A 17,739-nucleotide genomic window follows, 5' to 3' on the forward strand; every position below is an offset into this window, starting at 1 on the left:
AGAGGAATTTCATGGTTTATAAATGCCAGATTTGTCTGAGGAATCTCCCTGGGATTGGAGATCCCAGTCCCTTGAGGGGCAGAGGGGAACCAGCACGAAGGCGTGTAGAGATGTGTTTGGTTCTGGTTTAAATGCACTCAGCTCCTCCCCCCTTCTGAGATTCCTGTTGCTGAGCCAGCGACTCAAAGTCAGACAAGGTTATTCTCCTCCACTTGCTTATTTTTTCCCCTCCTTTCTCATGCTTCTACCACCAGACCCCAAAGGGGAAGGAAGGAATCCCTCCCTTCCGGCATGTCTTTAGATGTAGGGCAGCTGCCTGCTTGGAGAGAGGAAGGGCATCTCCTGACCAAGACCCAGGCTGACTGGTGGCGGGTCTCAAGGAAGACATCAGACAAGGAAGCTCGTAGCAAGCACACAGAAATGGGAAGACTCCACTGTCACAGGTAAAGCAGAGGAACACCCACCCATCCAAGAGAGACCCTTTGGAAACAGGCGCCACATTTGCTGTGAGGTGACAATTCTGACATCCAGTTCCTGTGAAGGGCTCTTGCAAGCCACAGAACCCCAGCCTGGTTTGTGTTGAAGGGACCTTAAAGCTCCTCCAGCTCCAACCCCTGCCACGGGCAGGGACCCCTTCCACTAGAGCAGCTTGCTCCAAGCCCCTGTGTCCAACCTGCCCTTGAACACTGCCAGGGATGGGGCAGCCACAGCTTCTCTGGGCACCCTGTGCCTCAGCACCCTCACAGGGAAGAGTTTCTGCCTAAGATCTTCCTGTCATTAAGGTTTTAACTATTGTACTGGAGCTGTAAACATCCAATTACATTGACAAATATTTAACGTGGTGCTTCCAGGAGAAGAGGGATCAACTTCAACTCCATCTGCCACTTGGTGATGATGGTGAAAAGCTGCTTGAAACAGGCTCTGAAGAGCTCACACATTTTAATTAGGACTTCTGAAGCTCCCTATTTTAAGTAAATGAGTTCCGACTCCAACATATGCAAGAGCACAACAGTGTAAAGTGAACACTTCTTGTGCTAAGGAATGCACAAGCTGTTCTCGAGCACCACAGATCCCTCCTGCCTTTAGTCACTTCCCTGGCAAACATCTCACCCCAGTGGCGCTGGACTTACACGTACAGCACTGATACTAGAACCACAATAGACCTTCAGAGACCAAATCATCTCAGGCTCCCCACTGCAAGACTTTGTAGCCCTGTTTTGTTTGTATGGGCTGGTGATCACTTACACTCAAGCATTCAGATCTCACTGACCACACACAAGACCCCAGCAAGTTGATCTCGCTGCTGCACAGGCTCCTTTTCCCTGGCATTTGTACCTCTCTTCCAGCGTCAAGTATCTATCCCTCTGCTAAAGGCAGCAAGCACTGGAGCTCTCATTCCATAAATACTGTCCCACTGAGCACTGGCACCGTTATCCATGTTCCCTCGGCAGCCACGTCACTCTGCAGAAGGTGGAAGGAAGAAAAACACCTATCAGTTGTCAAGGAAGACACAACCGGCCCAAGACCTGATTTCCCTGCCAACAAATCCCACGGGAGAGTTTTCAAGCAGAGCAATGAAGTACTGATCACAAGCAGGACCTTGGAAGGGTGCCATGGCAGAGGAGCGGCAGGATCCCAGAGGAACGGCTCTACGCCCTCAAAGTGCTGCAGGATAAACAAGTTTATGTATCATATACTTATATATTTACACATTTTTATATATATATATATATATGTATATATATGCACATCATACTACTTCCAGTAAGGCCTAAGACAAGGAAGCTGTCCATTTCTTCTCAAGTGAAGACAAAGACCTAACACTTGTAATACAGATTCAGATCAGTCAAGGGATGTCATGTACAATAGTCCTGTAACAACGACACTTGATCAAGCACAGCTTCAATATTCCTTATTCATGAGTAATTTGGTTCCAAAATGCAGTATTTCATCTCATTGGAAAAATCCTGGATGTGCCTCCTGACCCCAGGGCACAAACCTGCAGCTTCTCAGTGACACAATGGACAAGAAATGGAGACCTCAGGGCAGCCTTCCAGTATCTGAACGGGGCCTATAAGGATGCTGGGGAGGGACTCTTCATTAGGGACTGGAGTGACAGGACAAGGGGTAACGGGCTCAAACTGAAACAGGGGAAGTTTAGATTGGAGATAAGGAGGAAATTCTTTCCTGTGAGGGTGCTGAGGCACTGGAATGGGTTGCCCAGGGAGGTTGTGAATGCTCCATCCCTGGCAGTGTTCAAGGCCAGGTTGGACGAAGCCTTGGGTGCCATGGTTTAGTGTGAGGTGTCCCTGGCCATGGCAGGGGGTTGGAACTGGATGATCTTAAGGTCCTTTCCAACACAAACCATTCTATAATTCCATGCCTTTTCCACAACTTCAAATTAATTTGTTTTCCAAAAGCAGGGAAAGGAACAACTGCAGATACATCCAGACTGCAGATATATCACTGCTGCTCTCTCCTCCAACAGCACCAATTGCCCCATTAAGGCAAACCACAAAGATCCCCCACTTCTTAAGAGGCGAGAGCCTCCATACTGTCCCCAGCCAACTGCAGCTTCTCACTTCCAAACTATTTCAGCACAACATCCTTTAGGTATAAACCAGGGGCAAATTTAGCTTAGCTAGTGAAGCCTTTTGAGAATGTTGGGGTTGATTTGATTTGGTTTTAGAGCTGCCACAGAACTTTAAGATCACAGAATCCCTGCCTGGTTTGGGTTGGAAGGGACCTTAAGGGTCGTCCAGCTCCAACTAGGGGGAAGTGGGTTACAATAGATACTCTGAATGAAAACTGAAAGCATTTAAACATTAAAACCAGAATCTGGTTGGCTCTAACAAAGTGCACAAACAGCAACACACATTTATTTTTCCATTTATTGGCACTTATTTGAAAAATAGCATAAATATTCCACAGAAGAGAGAGGAGCTGGCCCCCACGGAACTATCAAACCCTCACTGGTGCATCTTTAGAAGACTGGAAGAGACACCAGGAGGTTCATTCTTCTACAAGATGTTTAAAACCCTATCTTGCCCTCACCACAGAAGAGTGAACACACAGCAACTCTTTGGCACATACCTGAAACTGCAAAACCAAACTGTGCTGTGTTAGAGAGAGCCAACAGACACGAAGCACAAGCTTGTCCATTCGCCACAGGGATGAAGGGCAGTTGGGTTTTGAAAAGGAGCTGCAATCAGGAAGTTGACTATTAGAATAATTTAAGAGGAATGAAATGAGAAGTAAACCATGTCATCTCTTACTTGAACTGAGTCAAACTAGTAAATACATTCTATATTCTCTCTACAATAAGGACATACGGACACTGGTCGCTGGCCCTCAGGTCACCAGGTCTTTGCACTCCAAGTTGTCCATTTCTACTCTTGATGGCTGCTGTCAGTCAAAGCTTCATCCATCTTTCACAGCAGACTTCAGGCTTTTCTCCTACTTGAGGAAGTCTCCACACTTTTCTCACCTTATTACACAGACCAAAGATTTAGTGTTAGAAAGAAACCATTTTGCTTTGTTATTAACCTCTCTGGAGGGAAGGCTTAAAACCTCACAGTACAGATGCACACACACGTGCAAACAGGGACCCAGCTGGGGAAGTTCAACTGGGTAGCAGGAGTCGACAACCAAAAGGAGGTTGTCACTGGAAAACCTGAAACCAGCTGCTATGGTGGGGTTTGCAGGTTCTCCTCCTGTTTGGGGAACTCCCAAATTGAGATTGGGATGTCTCAACCCACTGACTTTTCCAATATAGCACAAGAATCCCAAAACCTCTTGTAATTGGCATCTGAAGTTCTCAACAGCAGAAATAACTCAATGCCATTGTTCGAGGCAGTGACAGCAGAAGATGAAACACAGATTAAACATGTCTGATTGCCTCAGCCTGTATAAAGGCATTCAAGATTCCTCTCTGTATTTGTCCAACAAAAGCCATGTATGGGAACAAATACTGCGTGTTAAAATAACGCGCTTCTGAAGCACTCATTACTAAAACCTCAGGATTTAATGTTTTGTTCCAAACATTATTACTATATTTCCTTATTAAAAGGCCTTTAATAGAGCATCTACCACTCTAATAAGTCATCTACATGGGGAAGAAAATGAAAATAGAAACCCCCAGAAGAATGCTCCCCACCTAATCTGAATTTAGCCACAAGAGCAGTCATGATCATGAATAAAATCCATCATATCAATTTAAGTTGGCAATTCACCAACTCATTCTTTTGACATCTATTAGAACACAGGATTGATTAACAGCCAATCATCATAGAATACAAGAATCAGTTCCCCCCTCCCAGTATTCCCTATTTCATATGAAGAACAAAAAGGATAAATATCTAACACTCCTGGAATAAAAACAACTTAGTAAAAGCTGCTTTGCTGGTTTCAGACTGAGGACAAGTGTGAAAGTTATCTGCTACTACACAAGCACCACGTTATATTAGTGAGGATGCTGCCTGGCAGCTGTTGGAAAGCCAAGAGTTCCACAAGCAGAATGTACATAGAATACTTGTAACTTACTCCAACAAGACAACATCCATTGTAAATCAACAGCTTGCTCACTGATGTTAGCATCAAATATGTTTGTGATTCAAATGCTTACTGTATTGTAGTAAATGTCATACAAATCACTAGAAACATGAATTCCTCCTCAAGGAACTATTCTGGAAGTTTTCTAGAAATCATGACATTTCTGGAAGTTCCTATGAGGAACAGAATCAGTTACACACAACAGAAAGTCTTATTGATGTCCAGCCTGTTTCCTGGTGTCCATTAGCAGACTTCTGCTTCTCAATTGATGGGTAACTTAGCCGTGAGATCTACTGGTAAAAAAGGAGATCTGGAGTCAGAAAGTGAGACTGGAGAGTCTGTATTGGTGCCAACTTCAGCTGGTGAGTCACAGGAAGAGCCTGCACTGCTCCTGTTGTCATCGAGAGCATGTGACGACAGACTGGCAACAGAGGAACAGCAAGTTAGGAGAAATGAGGTACTCCAAGTTTCAGATACTAGCTTCCACTCATTATAAAGCTATTTTAGAGCATCTCTGAAGGAACAGTAAGCCCTATGATTTGAAATAAAGCTGCAACTACATGCTGCACAATCACTTCCAGACAGGCAGATAACATTCTGCCCACCTTCTTCAGCTCACCCAGGAATGGTGTACAGATTAGAAAGCGTAAGGCTGACGAATTCATCCCAAGCTTTACCCCATCTCCTACAACATCCTGGCCTAGCACATACCCAGAGGCCTCTGTCATGGGGAGAGCTGATGATAAACTGTACATACTTCAGTTGCACCATTCATGAAGTATTGCACAGGACTCAGAATTACACCTGAGGTGATCTATCACCAGCGATAGCATCAAAGTGCTTTTTAAAATTACCATCTCCTAAACCAAGATGCAGCCATGACCCTGCACTGCTGTGCCTATTGGGAATAGGAGTGCAAGAAAAGGCACATTTTAAAAGTACCTTTAAAACACCCATGTTATTGTTGCCACTGCTATGGCTCAAAGGTTGTGCACAGCCACGTACATCAGCTGAGAGGCAAGGACAGAAGTGCTGTGAACAAGCCTGTGTGCATAGTTGTGTGGGCACACCCTATGTATTATGAACCTCTTGACTGAAATACTAAATCAAAACCCCTTGCTATTTCAAGTTGTTATGATTTTTAACATAGTACTTTTATCTCCTCCCGGCAGGGAGGGGCAGAACCAGTTTTCCTATGTGACTAAGAGCAAGGAAAATGAGAAGGAAGAAAACCCCCAATCCACCCCCAATGGGGGTGTGCTACATTCAGATTTGGTTGCAGCTTGAAACTAGATTCAAGGAGTTGTCAGCCATGAGATATCTTTTCCTAAAAATACTCAACTCCCATTTCAATGAAGCACATTAACAGCCTGTCTAGAAACTGTGCACTGTAGTGAACAGTGCTGCCTGTTGACTGTGGTGCTTCCACTGCTGCAAAATGGGATGTCTGTACTTAAAAATCCCCAAAACAACTTCAAGCACAATCATTGGTAGATGATGAGGGACCTGTAATGCTTCTGATGATATGGACACAATAAATAGTACAGCATTTACCATCTGCCAAGGTCTGCCTGATGTGAAACCTCAGGGCTAAGCATGTTGGTGGATCCTTGGAATAATCTTTTTGGATGATCTTCTACCTCCATTACACCTTTGTTAAGAGATAAGGAATGATAAAACATTACCAGTCATTGCAACTAAAATCTGCTTTCGGTGAACAGCAAACAGAACAGAGGTTCCATCTTACACAAGAGAATGAGTGTTATTTTAAATGTAAACCAGAAATTTCATGCTGAAATTTTAAAGACTGTTTCTTGGCAACATTTTAGTCCAAACTTCAATAAAATTTAGTGAATTATGAACTGAGTTTAGATATCAGGTATTTATTCTTCAATAGTGAAGAACAGTCTTTTTGTTCCAGTTTATTCAGCTATCCGTTCACTGACTGGCTCCACCAAAGCAGAGAAGCTGACAATAAGGAAGCTTGTTTTCCTCTTGCAATCAATAGAAACAAGGTTCAGGATTACCACTAAACTTATGCATTGATTTTGACTTCCAAATACCCTAGAAGAAGGGAGGATAGATATATGCTTAAACAGGCTATGACAGAACTCAAATAAAAGTTGTCTCGGAGCCAGAGTGTTCTGTTACAAAGGTGAAGCATGAAGATATAAAAACAGATGCAATAAAATAACCAGAAGTTAAACTTGAATAAAAACATAGGGAGATTGGGAAACATTTCCCAATAAAGCAGTAAAGGTGTCTATACAAGGTCTCTGCATCAGCTTTTGGTTCTGAAGGGTGATTATTACATCTATATTACCTGTGTGCTGTGCTATCCAGGACTTCCAAAACGTTTTACTTGGTAATATACCAACAGTTGTATTTCTTGTTTTGTTAAGCAGGTTACATCCATTTCTTATCAGGTCTATATGACTACAGAGGAGTCTGTTATGATCATTATGTTATCAGGTATATATATGATCATTATGTTGTCTATATGACTATACTATATGTCTATATATGTCTATATGACTATACAGACCTAATGGAGAGCCATTAGAACAGAACAACTATTAGTCTTATGGAAGAGTAAAAACTAATTTCACAATCTGTTTTATCTCTGTAATCAGTTCTATTTATTTGGTCCCCTGTAATACCTTCTATTTCTAGGCACTCTTTCAAGTATCAGGCAATTGAACAGAATTATGAGGAAAGCTATATTCTATTTTTAATTGATAAAGTTCAAAGGCTGGCCTATTACACCAGCCCAAACCAAATACTGTACCTTTTCTTTTTATTGACCCCAGAACACTTGGTCGAATGCAGTTAATTGGACTCTGGCTTCTCCTGCTAAAAGAAGGCATACGCTGTACTGATCGCCATTAACAAAGGAAGCTTGAAAACATGTAAAGCGTTAACAGATGCTTGGATTACAAACTACTAAGTGGAAAACACTAAGAAAATAGGCATTGTAACAGCTTATACAATGTGTCATGTCCCCCCTTTGTTCATGAATATATAAAGTTGTATTTGTGATCATCATTTTGTGTCTATAACAAATTCTGGGATTTCAAAAGCCTTCTGTGATTTCCTATTATTGATATGATCTGGTACCGACCTTGAAAATCTCCGTGTTGGACTTGGGCTGGGGCTCGGAGGTAACCCACTGCTGCTCACCAAGCTTTGCAAAGATGGTGAGAAACATTGCTGAGAGGAAAACAGCTTGTGTTATTTATGCATAAACACCATATCACACCCATACAGTAACAACTGATCCTTACTGGGGGTAAATAAGCAACCCATTATTGATGCAAGCACCCAGTCAACAGGGCTGGGTATACCCAGATACTTCACTACTGAGAACGAAAAACCCCTGAAACTGGAGATTCCATTTTCAGGCAGAAAACATGCAGGTTGACAAGGATTTATTTCACTGTAGTTGGGTTAAATGGCTTTAACCATAGGCCAGAGGGGAGACTGAGATGAGCTCCATTCCATAACTCTGAAAACAGGCATGTACACTCCTTCCTCTTGACTCCAAGAAGAAGGCAAATAAAGAATAAGATTTACTAACCACATATTAACAGTTGAACACTCCACAGAATTTCACACCCACAAGATGTGCATCTGCTGGTTGATATTTTCTGGTTTAGGGCTTTAGGGCTGGTTTTGTTTCTTTATTCTAGTTTCTTGTTTGCCACTGAGGCAGAAAGGAGCAGGTGGCTTCATCTTTTGCTATCAATTTGGTTGGATTTATTTAGTACTGTTCAAGATAGACCCATTATTACCACATTTTGCTCACCTTCCCTATTCCTCTAGTAGGTGAAGGAGCTGGAGAAACTGGGACAAAGTCCACTTGCTTTGGTGATGAGGATTTCTCAAAATCATTGTCAGTCTGGAAACAGTACATAGAATTAATCTTAGGAGCAAGTTCCTTACCATGAAAAGGGCTGATTGGTGTGGAACTGAGTACAATTCCAAAGTTATCCTCCATCATATTAATCACTTTTAAGTAGCCATTTATGAGCTTATGCTTAACAACAACCAAAAAGCCTTAAGCATCATTAGGTGAGTATCAGAATTTGGAAGAAAATTTGAATAGGCAGACATCCATGCAACTTTCTTTGCATGAATGCAAAGGAACCCACATGTATCCTCAAACAACTGATCATCCTATGCCTTGTTAGTGTGGAAAAACTGCTGATCAAAAGCAGCAATATACAAAAACCTGAAGTGTAGGTCAAGCTAATAAAGAAAATGTTGACATGAGAGTCTCTAGTGTCCTGATACTGACAACAGAAACACAGATTGAAGCATGAATGCATTACCAGGCTCAAGCTCTCCTCCCATGAGTGGCTCATCTGCATTGCTACTTGCACTTCTCTATAAAGAAGAAAAGAAATTTATTGTCCCAGGCCCATAGTAGACTTCATGAAGCATTCCAGTTCACCTTGATGCTTACCTTTCACGTACTGTTTCTCTATTCAGCAAATTCATCCCTTCTTCCTAAAAGATGAAAAATGAAGATAAACACACAAAAAAGCACTTTCCTACAGCAAATCAGCTCTGGTTTCATTTCACTCTACTACGCAGCAAAATTAATCCAACTCAGTTAAGCAACAATAACCTCAAGCTCTCACCACGCAAAAAGGAGTGAGGGGAAAAGGATGGGTAAGAGATATAGCAAGAGAGACCATCACATAAGAAATGCAGCAAGAGAGACCATCACATAAGAAGTGCTTATAGGAGTTGGTTGGTCCTCAAGCAGTGTTTTTGTTTTCATTACTATCCAAGCAGTAGTTACAAAACTGAACAATGAAGCAAACCTTCTGCTCATGCTGGAGTAACTTTATGCATGGTGTTATTTCACAAAGTGGAAACTAGTACAAATCATCCTCAAAATATGGCTGGATTTTTACCCTATTCTATGGATAACTAACCAGACACCCGTCATCATTTCATTTGCAATACAGTGCATTTTACACAATGCATTTGGGATTTAGTGTTTTGTTCCTAAACCATCCAAAAAATAGCGTTAAAATGGATCAGAGATGTAAAATCACACTAAACATTAACACCAAGTTAAAGTACAAACCTGACTATTGAGCTCCTCTTAGGTAGACACCATTCCTCCAAACTAACTGAATGCTGCTCAGTCTGGTGAGTGAATGAGTAGATTCCCCAATTCAGCCCAAGAATAGAAGCTCAACAAAACATCTGCCCGATGTTACTAACAGTAACATGGTTCAACTGTGTGATTATTTGGTAAGATTTGAAAGAGATCAGAAGTAAATCACACAGGTTCCCATCTGTGCCAGGAAACATACAGGCTATGGAAGTCCAACTTGGGTATTCAGTGATCAAATACAAATTAGGAAATGTCACCGTTGGCTTTAATAAATGTATGGAAGAAGTAGGAATACAGATGTATCTGTATTGGATTATCAGACTTTAACTTCATGTAATATAGCAGAGCCACAACAGTTAATTCTATGATTCAATCCTTGCTCTCATCACACTTACATATTAATCCTATGCTTTTTGATGCAGATAAAAACAACCCTACAAATGACCTGAGTGCTTCAGTCTCTTTAAGCCAGTAGATTATTTCCATAATGCAAGCAAACAGTTATTTTCTTCAGGATTACTATGCATACACCTTCACTATCTGAGATGGGAAGCAAAATGCCTTCAGGGATCAGACCCTGAAAACGCTGCCTGAAGCATTAAATTGCTTCCTTAACTTTTTACCCTGTAAAAATCAAGCCTATCCATTGAAAACCGGCAAGCTAAAAATATATATGTATATAAATAAAACCAAGGATCTTCAAGGAAATCTTATAAACATCCTACTGTCAAAAAGTAGGCATAGAAAATGGAGGAGCCACAAGATTCTGAGCTTGTTGATTTGAAAACTTGAGTGGTTTGAATGTGGGCAGCAGGGCTATTTAAGCCTACTCAGATATCCGCCACCTCCCCAAGCGTTTGCTCTGGTACCCTTCCCCCTCTGCTCATGCTGTGATAGCACAAGTGCCATAATCTGGATAAGATAATTATACAGATGGAAAACAGACCAGCAAGAAGAGCCCAAACTTATTCTTTTAGCCTCCTTATCCAGTCCATTTTCTGGCTGAATAGAAGTCTTGTGTCAACGCGAGTTAAGGAACACTTTGCATTGGCTGTGAATCTTTATGCTGGCACCACTGCCAAAACCTTGGTGAAACCTTACCCTAAGGGTTTACATGAAAGATATCCTTTCCAAAATGTCCATTTTCAGACTCCTTTTTCTGCTCAAATCTCCTTCTCACAGTAAGATTCAGGAAATTTGGAGCTATGCAGACAGGATCCAGCTTTTACATTTAAAACACCTTGAAGTGACACTGCAGACACCGTTTCAAAGTAAAATCTATTGTCACCTGAAGGACATTACACATTAACTGCAAAAAACCCCAACCACCTATAAAAAATGTAAAATGAAATAAAACTGACTTAGAACCTGTGCTTACCTGTTTGATTTGATGAAGACGGCTGCTGGGAATACGGATAGGCGATGATGGCACAAACTGCAAAACAAAGCCATATACAACTGAGACACACTTAGAAACTACAGAAGGGAGGGAAAGGCACAGGAATGTCACTACCCACTCCATAGGGCTATCTCAGATCAAGAATAAAGAATTAAAACGCTCATAGTATATAGAAACTACACCAGTTACTTGCAAGAACATGATGCTAGTTGGCATCAGCCTGGCTTCCACTTCTCTAAAGAATAAAGCTGGTTTTAAGTAGCACATTACCACCCTTAATGTATATTGTTGCATAAACTTCTTCACTGAAGTGATCCAGAATATTTTAAGTGATCCAGAAGGCTCTCCAACAGATGATAGGATCCCAGACTGGTTTGGGTTGAAGGGTCCTTAAAGCTCATTCAGTTCCAGCCCCCTGCCATGGGCAGGGACACCTTCCACTGGAGCAGCTTGCTCCAAGCCCCTGTGTCCAACCTGGCCTTAAACACTGCCAGGGATGGGGCAGCCACAGCTTCTCTGTGCCAGCGCCTCAGCACCCTCACAGGGAAGAACTTCTTCCTTTAAAAATCCAAAGCCAAAACACAATGTGCAGAAAGGCTTCTGGACTGTTGTCTGCCTACCAATGCCTATTTTGACAGCTGAAAGAATCAGCTATTAGAAGGCTAACAAGAGTTAAATATCTTCCTTATGGTTTCTCAAGAGCTTCTTCAACCAATTTGGGTGAAGTCAGAGAGGATGTCACTAGAAACGTTCTTCTGATAATTCTGTCCATTTTGCATCAAGCTCTCACTGGAATACTGTGATCTAAAACTGCATGCTCAAACCCAAGCAATTAAAGGAGATTATTTTCTCAAAATATAATTTATTTTCATGTATTTCCCATCCCTCAAATGTTCACCCCTCAATTGACTTCTGTTATTAACCCATTCAGGGATCAAAACTTCAAAGCTAAAGCTTTGACTAGAGGTTTAACCTCTCTGTAAGCTGACAAGGTATCTTCTTAAAATGGACCCAGTGTGTTTAGCAAGTGAGGTTTGCATTATTACTAAGTGTTTCTATGCTTTATGCAGTAGGAGGCTTCATCTGCTTCACAAAACATTGCCAGAGCTCTTCATCATGCTCAACCTGGAGAGCTTATGAACATTCAGTTAACCATTTACTGCACCATCTTCTCATCAGTGCCATGGAGAACACAGAGATTCTGCTGCCTTACGCAAGAGGTTATGGTAAGTTATAGACTATTAATGCTTCATATATCCAGAATCCTCCCTTTAAGCCAAATATCAAGACTTCACACCCTTCTCACAAAAGATACTAGCTTATCTGACTCACAAGAGGATGTTTCAATGTTTCTGCCAGAATGTAGTCATCTTAATATATACCAAAGTCTAACAGCTATAATGTTATGAGTTGCTACTTCTAAAGTTCAGTTTAGGTCAGTTTTGCTATTATAATGGACAGGCTCCTTAAAAGCCTAATAAAAATTCCTCCAAGCTGTACCAGCCAATGTAGACCTTGAGGTGACCTTGATTCTCACACAGAGAAAAAGATTTGAAGAGTAGTACATTCCTGCCTATTCACTAGGGTGCTCCACAGTAAAATGCATTTGTTCCACTCATTATGTTCTAATTTTATGAGTGTGATCCACATGTTTTAAGGTTTGACATTAACAAAATATATACAAAACCAATGGCTTGCAGTATAAAATAGAAATCCTAAAAAGACAGTTTTCTTCTGCAGGATCTAATGCAGTAACTAAACCCACCAACACTGAGGATCCAGAATCTTGTTCCCAACAAGTCACCACCTTTCTTTGCCAATGCTTAAAGCTTTCTTTTCTCTTGTTTACAGTCCTTTGATTTAATTATTGTGAAAAGAAACCTCAGTACCTCTTAAAGCAGGCTGAACTCACTGGAGAAATGATGCTTCTCAAATCTCCAGTGCTTTGAGAGCACAAAGCTTAATGAAAGCCATTACAAACTATTAAGACTATGAAAGGAAAGAGACACCTTCCCCATTGCCCTTCTCCAGTATGTCAGATAAATCTTTTTCCCTGAAGGTAAAGTTTCAGAGGGACCACTGCCAAGGGGAACAGCCACCTGCCCTGGCACCTCTGCCCTTCTACTGCTGTCTCTCCAGTGCCCCCTGCCTTCTGTGGGGCCACACAGTGAACCCTGACAGGGAGCTGACTGAGCTGTACAGAGAATAAACAAAGAAAATGCTGAAATAGCACCTAAATATCTAACCACAGGCTAAAATGCTTCTCTTAAACAACAAAACAAGATCCCCAACCACACAAACAAAATAGAAACCATCGAAACATCTACTCACTAGGTGTCACTGCTGTTTTCTTGGATGGAAACGAACAGCAAGACACTGAGCTAGTTGACCCTTCCTTTGCAATGACACGTAGTGACAGAAACCTGCAGGTTAAACCCCAGGCAAATGGCACAGCTGCCCCTGCAGTCATTATAAAAGATATCTATATAGATATACAGAGCTATATTATCAAAGAGATATAACAATATCATCCTCTGTGAGGATGGTGAAACACTGGCACAGGTTGCCCAGAGAAGTGGTAAATGCTCCAACCCTGGCAGTGTTCAAGGCCAGGCTGGACAGAGCCTTGGGCAACATGGTCTAGTGTGAGGTGTCCCTGCCCATGGCAGGGGTTGGAACTGGATGATCTTAAGGTCCTTTCCAACCCAAACCAGTCTGTGATTACATGATTCTATCACTGTTGTTGATTACAACAGTCTATTCTGTCATTACTATATAAAAGACAATTTAAGGTAAGAGTATCACCACCTGTCTTTTTTAACCATCAGAAATGATTAACACAGTGAATACTGAACAACAATACATCTACATAATCAGTTTTCCTTACAGACTACCTTTCTTATTCTTAGAACAGAACACCTGTTTGCATTTCATAAAGTTATGATCAGAATGAAATACAAGTACCCAAGTTTCCAAGGCCCAATGGTCTATAAGTAACATTTCACTATAGGTACAGTGCATTAATGTCAGAGTTAGAGCCTTGTTTCTGAAAACATGTGCTATCAGTTTCACAGACTACAACCTCATTTTCTCCTTTAACCCTGCTTGGACCTAATGCAGTTGGTTTAATAGTTTCCTTACCAGACTGTGACGATTCATCACTGTGGTGCTGTTCCTGCGGGTCCGCAGAACGCTGGCCTGGAACACTTGTGAGTTATCACTGTGAAAAGAAACACTTGTCAGATGCAAGAGCCATTTACTTCCTAGCAAAAAGCACCTCTCAATCGAAGCTCGGTTTCAAATGCTGTGACAGCTCTCATTTCAAGACAGAGCACTCCAGAGACAGGTATGGAAGAACTCCTGCAGGTTGTTGGCACAGAGTGAAAAGCAAATTGTTCTTTCCCCGAGTCCCAGCAATTTTAATTCATGATTTTAATTAATCATCCTCTGTCTTCAGAATAACTCAAAACCTGTAAAGACTGATGATCTCTGGGGGAATTTCTGACATTTGGAATGACTGCAACTTGCACCATTCAGCAGAATGAGTTTATAAACGGTATTTAACCACTGGCTGAAGCCAGATTCAATGCTACATAGAAAATAGGACAAAAAAAAAAAAAAACAAAACAGTATCTTGATAAATCTTATCACTATGAACATTTAATTGAAGTGCTAAATGCTTTTTGTAAACGAGGTTAAATTTAACCTACAATAAAAGCAGGTTTTAAAGCCTTAAGGCTTTTGATCACAGTCATTGCTTCTCTAACTGGGAAACAGCACGTAAGTGAAATAACACAGGATTAGTTATTTGATACAAAAGAAGCTCTTTTTAAGAGGGAGAGGAAAAAACCCTGGAAATACCCTTACTTTTAATCTCCCTTGCAAAAGCTGGTCACATCACACACAGAAAACACTCACAGTTCCCAGTAAAAATCAATCTTATTTGGCACGAAAAAAGAGTCAAAAGTTCTGTGAAATGTAACTTCCATGACCTAAAACATTCCACTTCAAAATGTTCTTTGGCTCTACGGTAACTCACTCTCCAAGCTCCTTACTAAGTCTGTTACTGAAGAAGTCAAAACAGGAGGCAGAGCAGCAAAAGCTGTTCAAGAGCTTTTGTTTCAGTTTACCCAGTGAAGCCATTCTGGGAAAAAAAACCCTGACGTTTCTTGCCAAGAGCTGCGATCTTGCAAAAACAATATTCTGCTGGAAAATTCCTAACAAGCAAAACACTGCAACCACCTCAGATCAGCTCCATGGCATTTCAGCTCCATTTGTACACACACCTAATGTATGGCATATGCACAGCGTTAAGGGAAGAGCTCAGGCTTTGCTTACAGCATGGTTATGGGATGCCTTTTTTAAGGAGCCAAGGGTCCCACAGTTTGTAACTTACAAAAGGATGAGATTATAAAAGCATCTCATCTCAGTCACATAACCAGTGTACCTGCTCAGCAATCTGCCTGAGGAATGACTGCCATTCCCAATAGTTGTGTACTGCATCAAAACGTAAACCGAGAGTTGCTCCTTTACAATTATCACTCCATACAGTGAATATTAAAAGAATCACCATGTTTACTTAGCATTAAATTATGACTGCATAAACAATAATATTTCCTCTGAACAGTAATGGACCGTTAACCATTTTGGTACAAAATGGTTTATGAGGTTGGCTCAGCACTTGATACCTAGTTCCTTACAGAGACGTGAAGTTTAAGTGGGTTTGTTGGGGGGAAGTACCCATGTATTATACTGTTTTACAAAGCTTACGTCAATAAGCTCTCCCAAGCTGCAGACATACTACTAGGAGCAGCATGTGAACCACCTCAAATAGCCACACCATGCAGCAGAAATGGGCATCTCCCAATTTCATGACAACCCAGAGAAGACAAGAAATAGCGCGTTGAGTTATCAGCTTACCCAAACACGAAGCTATACATGAGACCATACACGTCCGAGAGCTTTCCCCATCTCTGCCCTGTCAGCTAAAGGCAAACATCCAATCCCCCTCGCAAATACCACCAGTCAGAGGCTGATAGCAACATCCAAGCACGCTTACCTACATGTGTCTCTCCCAGTATTACACAGTAACAAAATGAGTATCATCCAGACAAACTCCAGGGCAACTGATGTAACATTTTACACTAAATGTAAAACTTGTGCATCCTCCAATATCCCTTGAAGCGATCTTCCTAAATTCACCCGACGGCTCTGAAAGGATTTACTGTTCATAGTCACATACGGTACAGCGATTTGGGTGGTTTTGGGGTCAGACCTGAACCTTTAAATCAGAGCGATTGCTACTTTATAGCAACGGCCACAGCCTTGCCCCTGCACACTGCGTGCTCCTCAGCTACACAACACACGGCAGACCTACACATTCACACACAGCCTCACCGGCGGCACCGGGCCGGGCCGGGCCGGGCCGCGCTCACCTGAGCCCGTGGATGAGCGGGGCGCTGTTGGATCTCCTCAGGCCGCCCCCGTCGCTCGGGGCCGCGGCGCTCCCCGGCGGCAGCTCCAGGTCCAGCTCCATTTTCTCCTGAGCCATCGCGGGGGCCGCGCCTCCGGCTCCGACTGCTCCCGCTCCGCCGCGATGCCCATTCACTGCCGGCGGCCGCAGCGGCTCCTCATGCCGCCGCTGCCCCCGGCCCCTACAGGCCTCGCGGGCGGCGCCGCAGGCACAGGCCGGGGGCGCGCCGCGCCCGGCGAGGGGGGCGGCCCCAGCAGCGCCCCATGCCGGGGGAGGCCCGGGGGACGGCGCCTTCCCCCACCCGCTGCCGCCGCCACACGGACGCGCTCCCGCTGCTCCCTCCGGTGCGGCCGCCTCAGGCCTCGGAGCGCCTCAAGCCCACCACCGCCGCCGCCGCTCTGTGCGCCTGCGCCACAGGCATCCCTCGGCAGGGCGCATGCGGGGAGCGCTCTCGGTTCCCCGGGGCTCGGTGCCGCCGGTGCCGCAGCTGGCTGGGCCCGGTGCGGCCTCCGGGGCTCGGTGCCGCCGGTGCTGCCGGTGCCGCAGCTGGCTGGGCCCGATGCGGCCTCCGCGCTGCTGTGTCCGCCGAGCCCTTCGGGCGAGGACAGCCACAGCCACAGCCCATGGCAGACGTGAGGCGGGATGGACAGGAGCGGGCTCGCCGCTGAGGTGAGGTGACCCGGCCCCACCAGCCGCACTGCCCGCCTAGGGCCGCGGCTCTCCGGTGCCGGGACAAGTACAGCAGCGGTGAGAAAGCTTAAAGATGCCTTTGTCCCCTCCCCGGGGCTGCCCGTCCCGGTTGCGCCCTGTCGGAGACCCCACTTCCCCCACCATGGAGCCCAGCTCTGAGGCACAGGTAGCCCCTGCTGTACCCCTGTTTTGCTCTGCCATAGCAGCTTCTGCCCACCCAGTCTAAAGGTGTGTGTACAGAACAATTCTGCCCTTGTGCACTCACTGGCTCATGTGTCAGTGTCGGTACTGTCACCGTGTACCCATCCATCTAACTTGTTAAACCATTTTATCCAGGCTGTAGCCAGGTATTTACACTCAGAAGTAAATATTCTAGATATCTAAAGTGTGTTCATTAGTGTTTCTTGCAAAGTGCTACAATGCTGACCTTCAAATAAAACCAGCATCTAAGTTTGTAGCTAAGCATTGTCGTTTCTCAGAAATGCAGCTGGTGGT

General features: G+C 43.5%; 1 protein-coding gene across 2 annotated transcripts; it reads right to left on the reverse strand.

The window, feature by feature from the left end:
- Window positions 1–2,873: 2,873 nt before the first annotated feature.
- On the reverse strand, window positions 2,874–16,825 carry LOC133265594 (P2R1A-PPP2R2A-interacting phosphatase regulator 1). 2 transcript variants are annotated; one of them, XM_061446287.1, is made up of 10 exons: window positions 16,517–16,825; window positions 14,223–14,301; window positions 11,061–11,117; window positions 9,017–9,060; window positions 8,883–8,937; window positions 8,357–8,449; window positions 7,673–7,761; window positions 7,340–7,404; window positions 6,106–6,202; window positions 2,874–4,972 (listed from the first exon to the last, which is right to left on the reverse strand). In XM_061446287.1, exons 1-10 carry the CDS (start codon window positions 16,630–16,632, stop codon window positions 4,813–4,815), a joined length of 855 nt encoding a protein of 284 aa, XP_061302271.1. In that variant the 5' UTR covers window positions 16,633–16,825; the 3' UTR covers window positions 2,874–4,812. The 2 variants fall into 2 exon arrangements, with proteins under 2 accessions (XP_061302271.1, XP_061302270.1); XM_061446286.1 differs by having other exon boundaries at window positions 7,340–7,401; window positions 16,517–16,763.
- Window positions 16,826–17,739: the final 914 nt, after the last annotated feature.

The sequence above is a fragment of the Pezoporus flaviventris genome, unplaced genomic scaffold (genome assembly GCF_033815535.1).
Source record: "Pezoporus flaviventris isolate CSIRO_AGI_PZ_B2104156 unplaced genomic scaffold, CSIRO_AGI_Pfla_v1 ptg000005l, whole genome shotgun sequence".
Taxonomy (NCBI): Eukaryota; Metazoa; Chordata; class Aves; order Psittaciformes; family Psittacidae; genus Pezoporus; species Pezoporus flaviventris.

What these genes read in the sequence shown, in the direction of transcription:
- LOC133265594 (XM_061446287.1), bottom strand. Translation starts at nt 16,632, where the DNA reads ATGGCTCAGGAGAAAATGGAGCTGGACCTGGAGCTGCCGCCGGGGAGC. An exon ending in AGAGAAACAGTACGTGAAAG is followed by an intron (nt 8,938 to 9,016) that starts GTAAGCATCAAG and finishes TCTTCTTTATAG; the next exon opens with AGAAGTGCAAGTAGCAATGC. An exon ending in CCAACACGGAGATTTTCAAG is followed by an intron (nt 7,405 to 7,672) that starts GTCGGTACCAGA and finishes GCCTTCTTTTAG; the next exon opens with CAGGAGAAGCCAGAGTCCAA.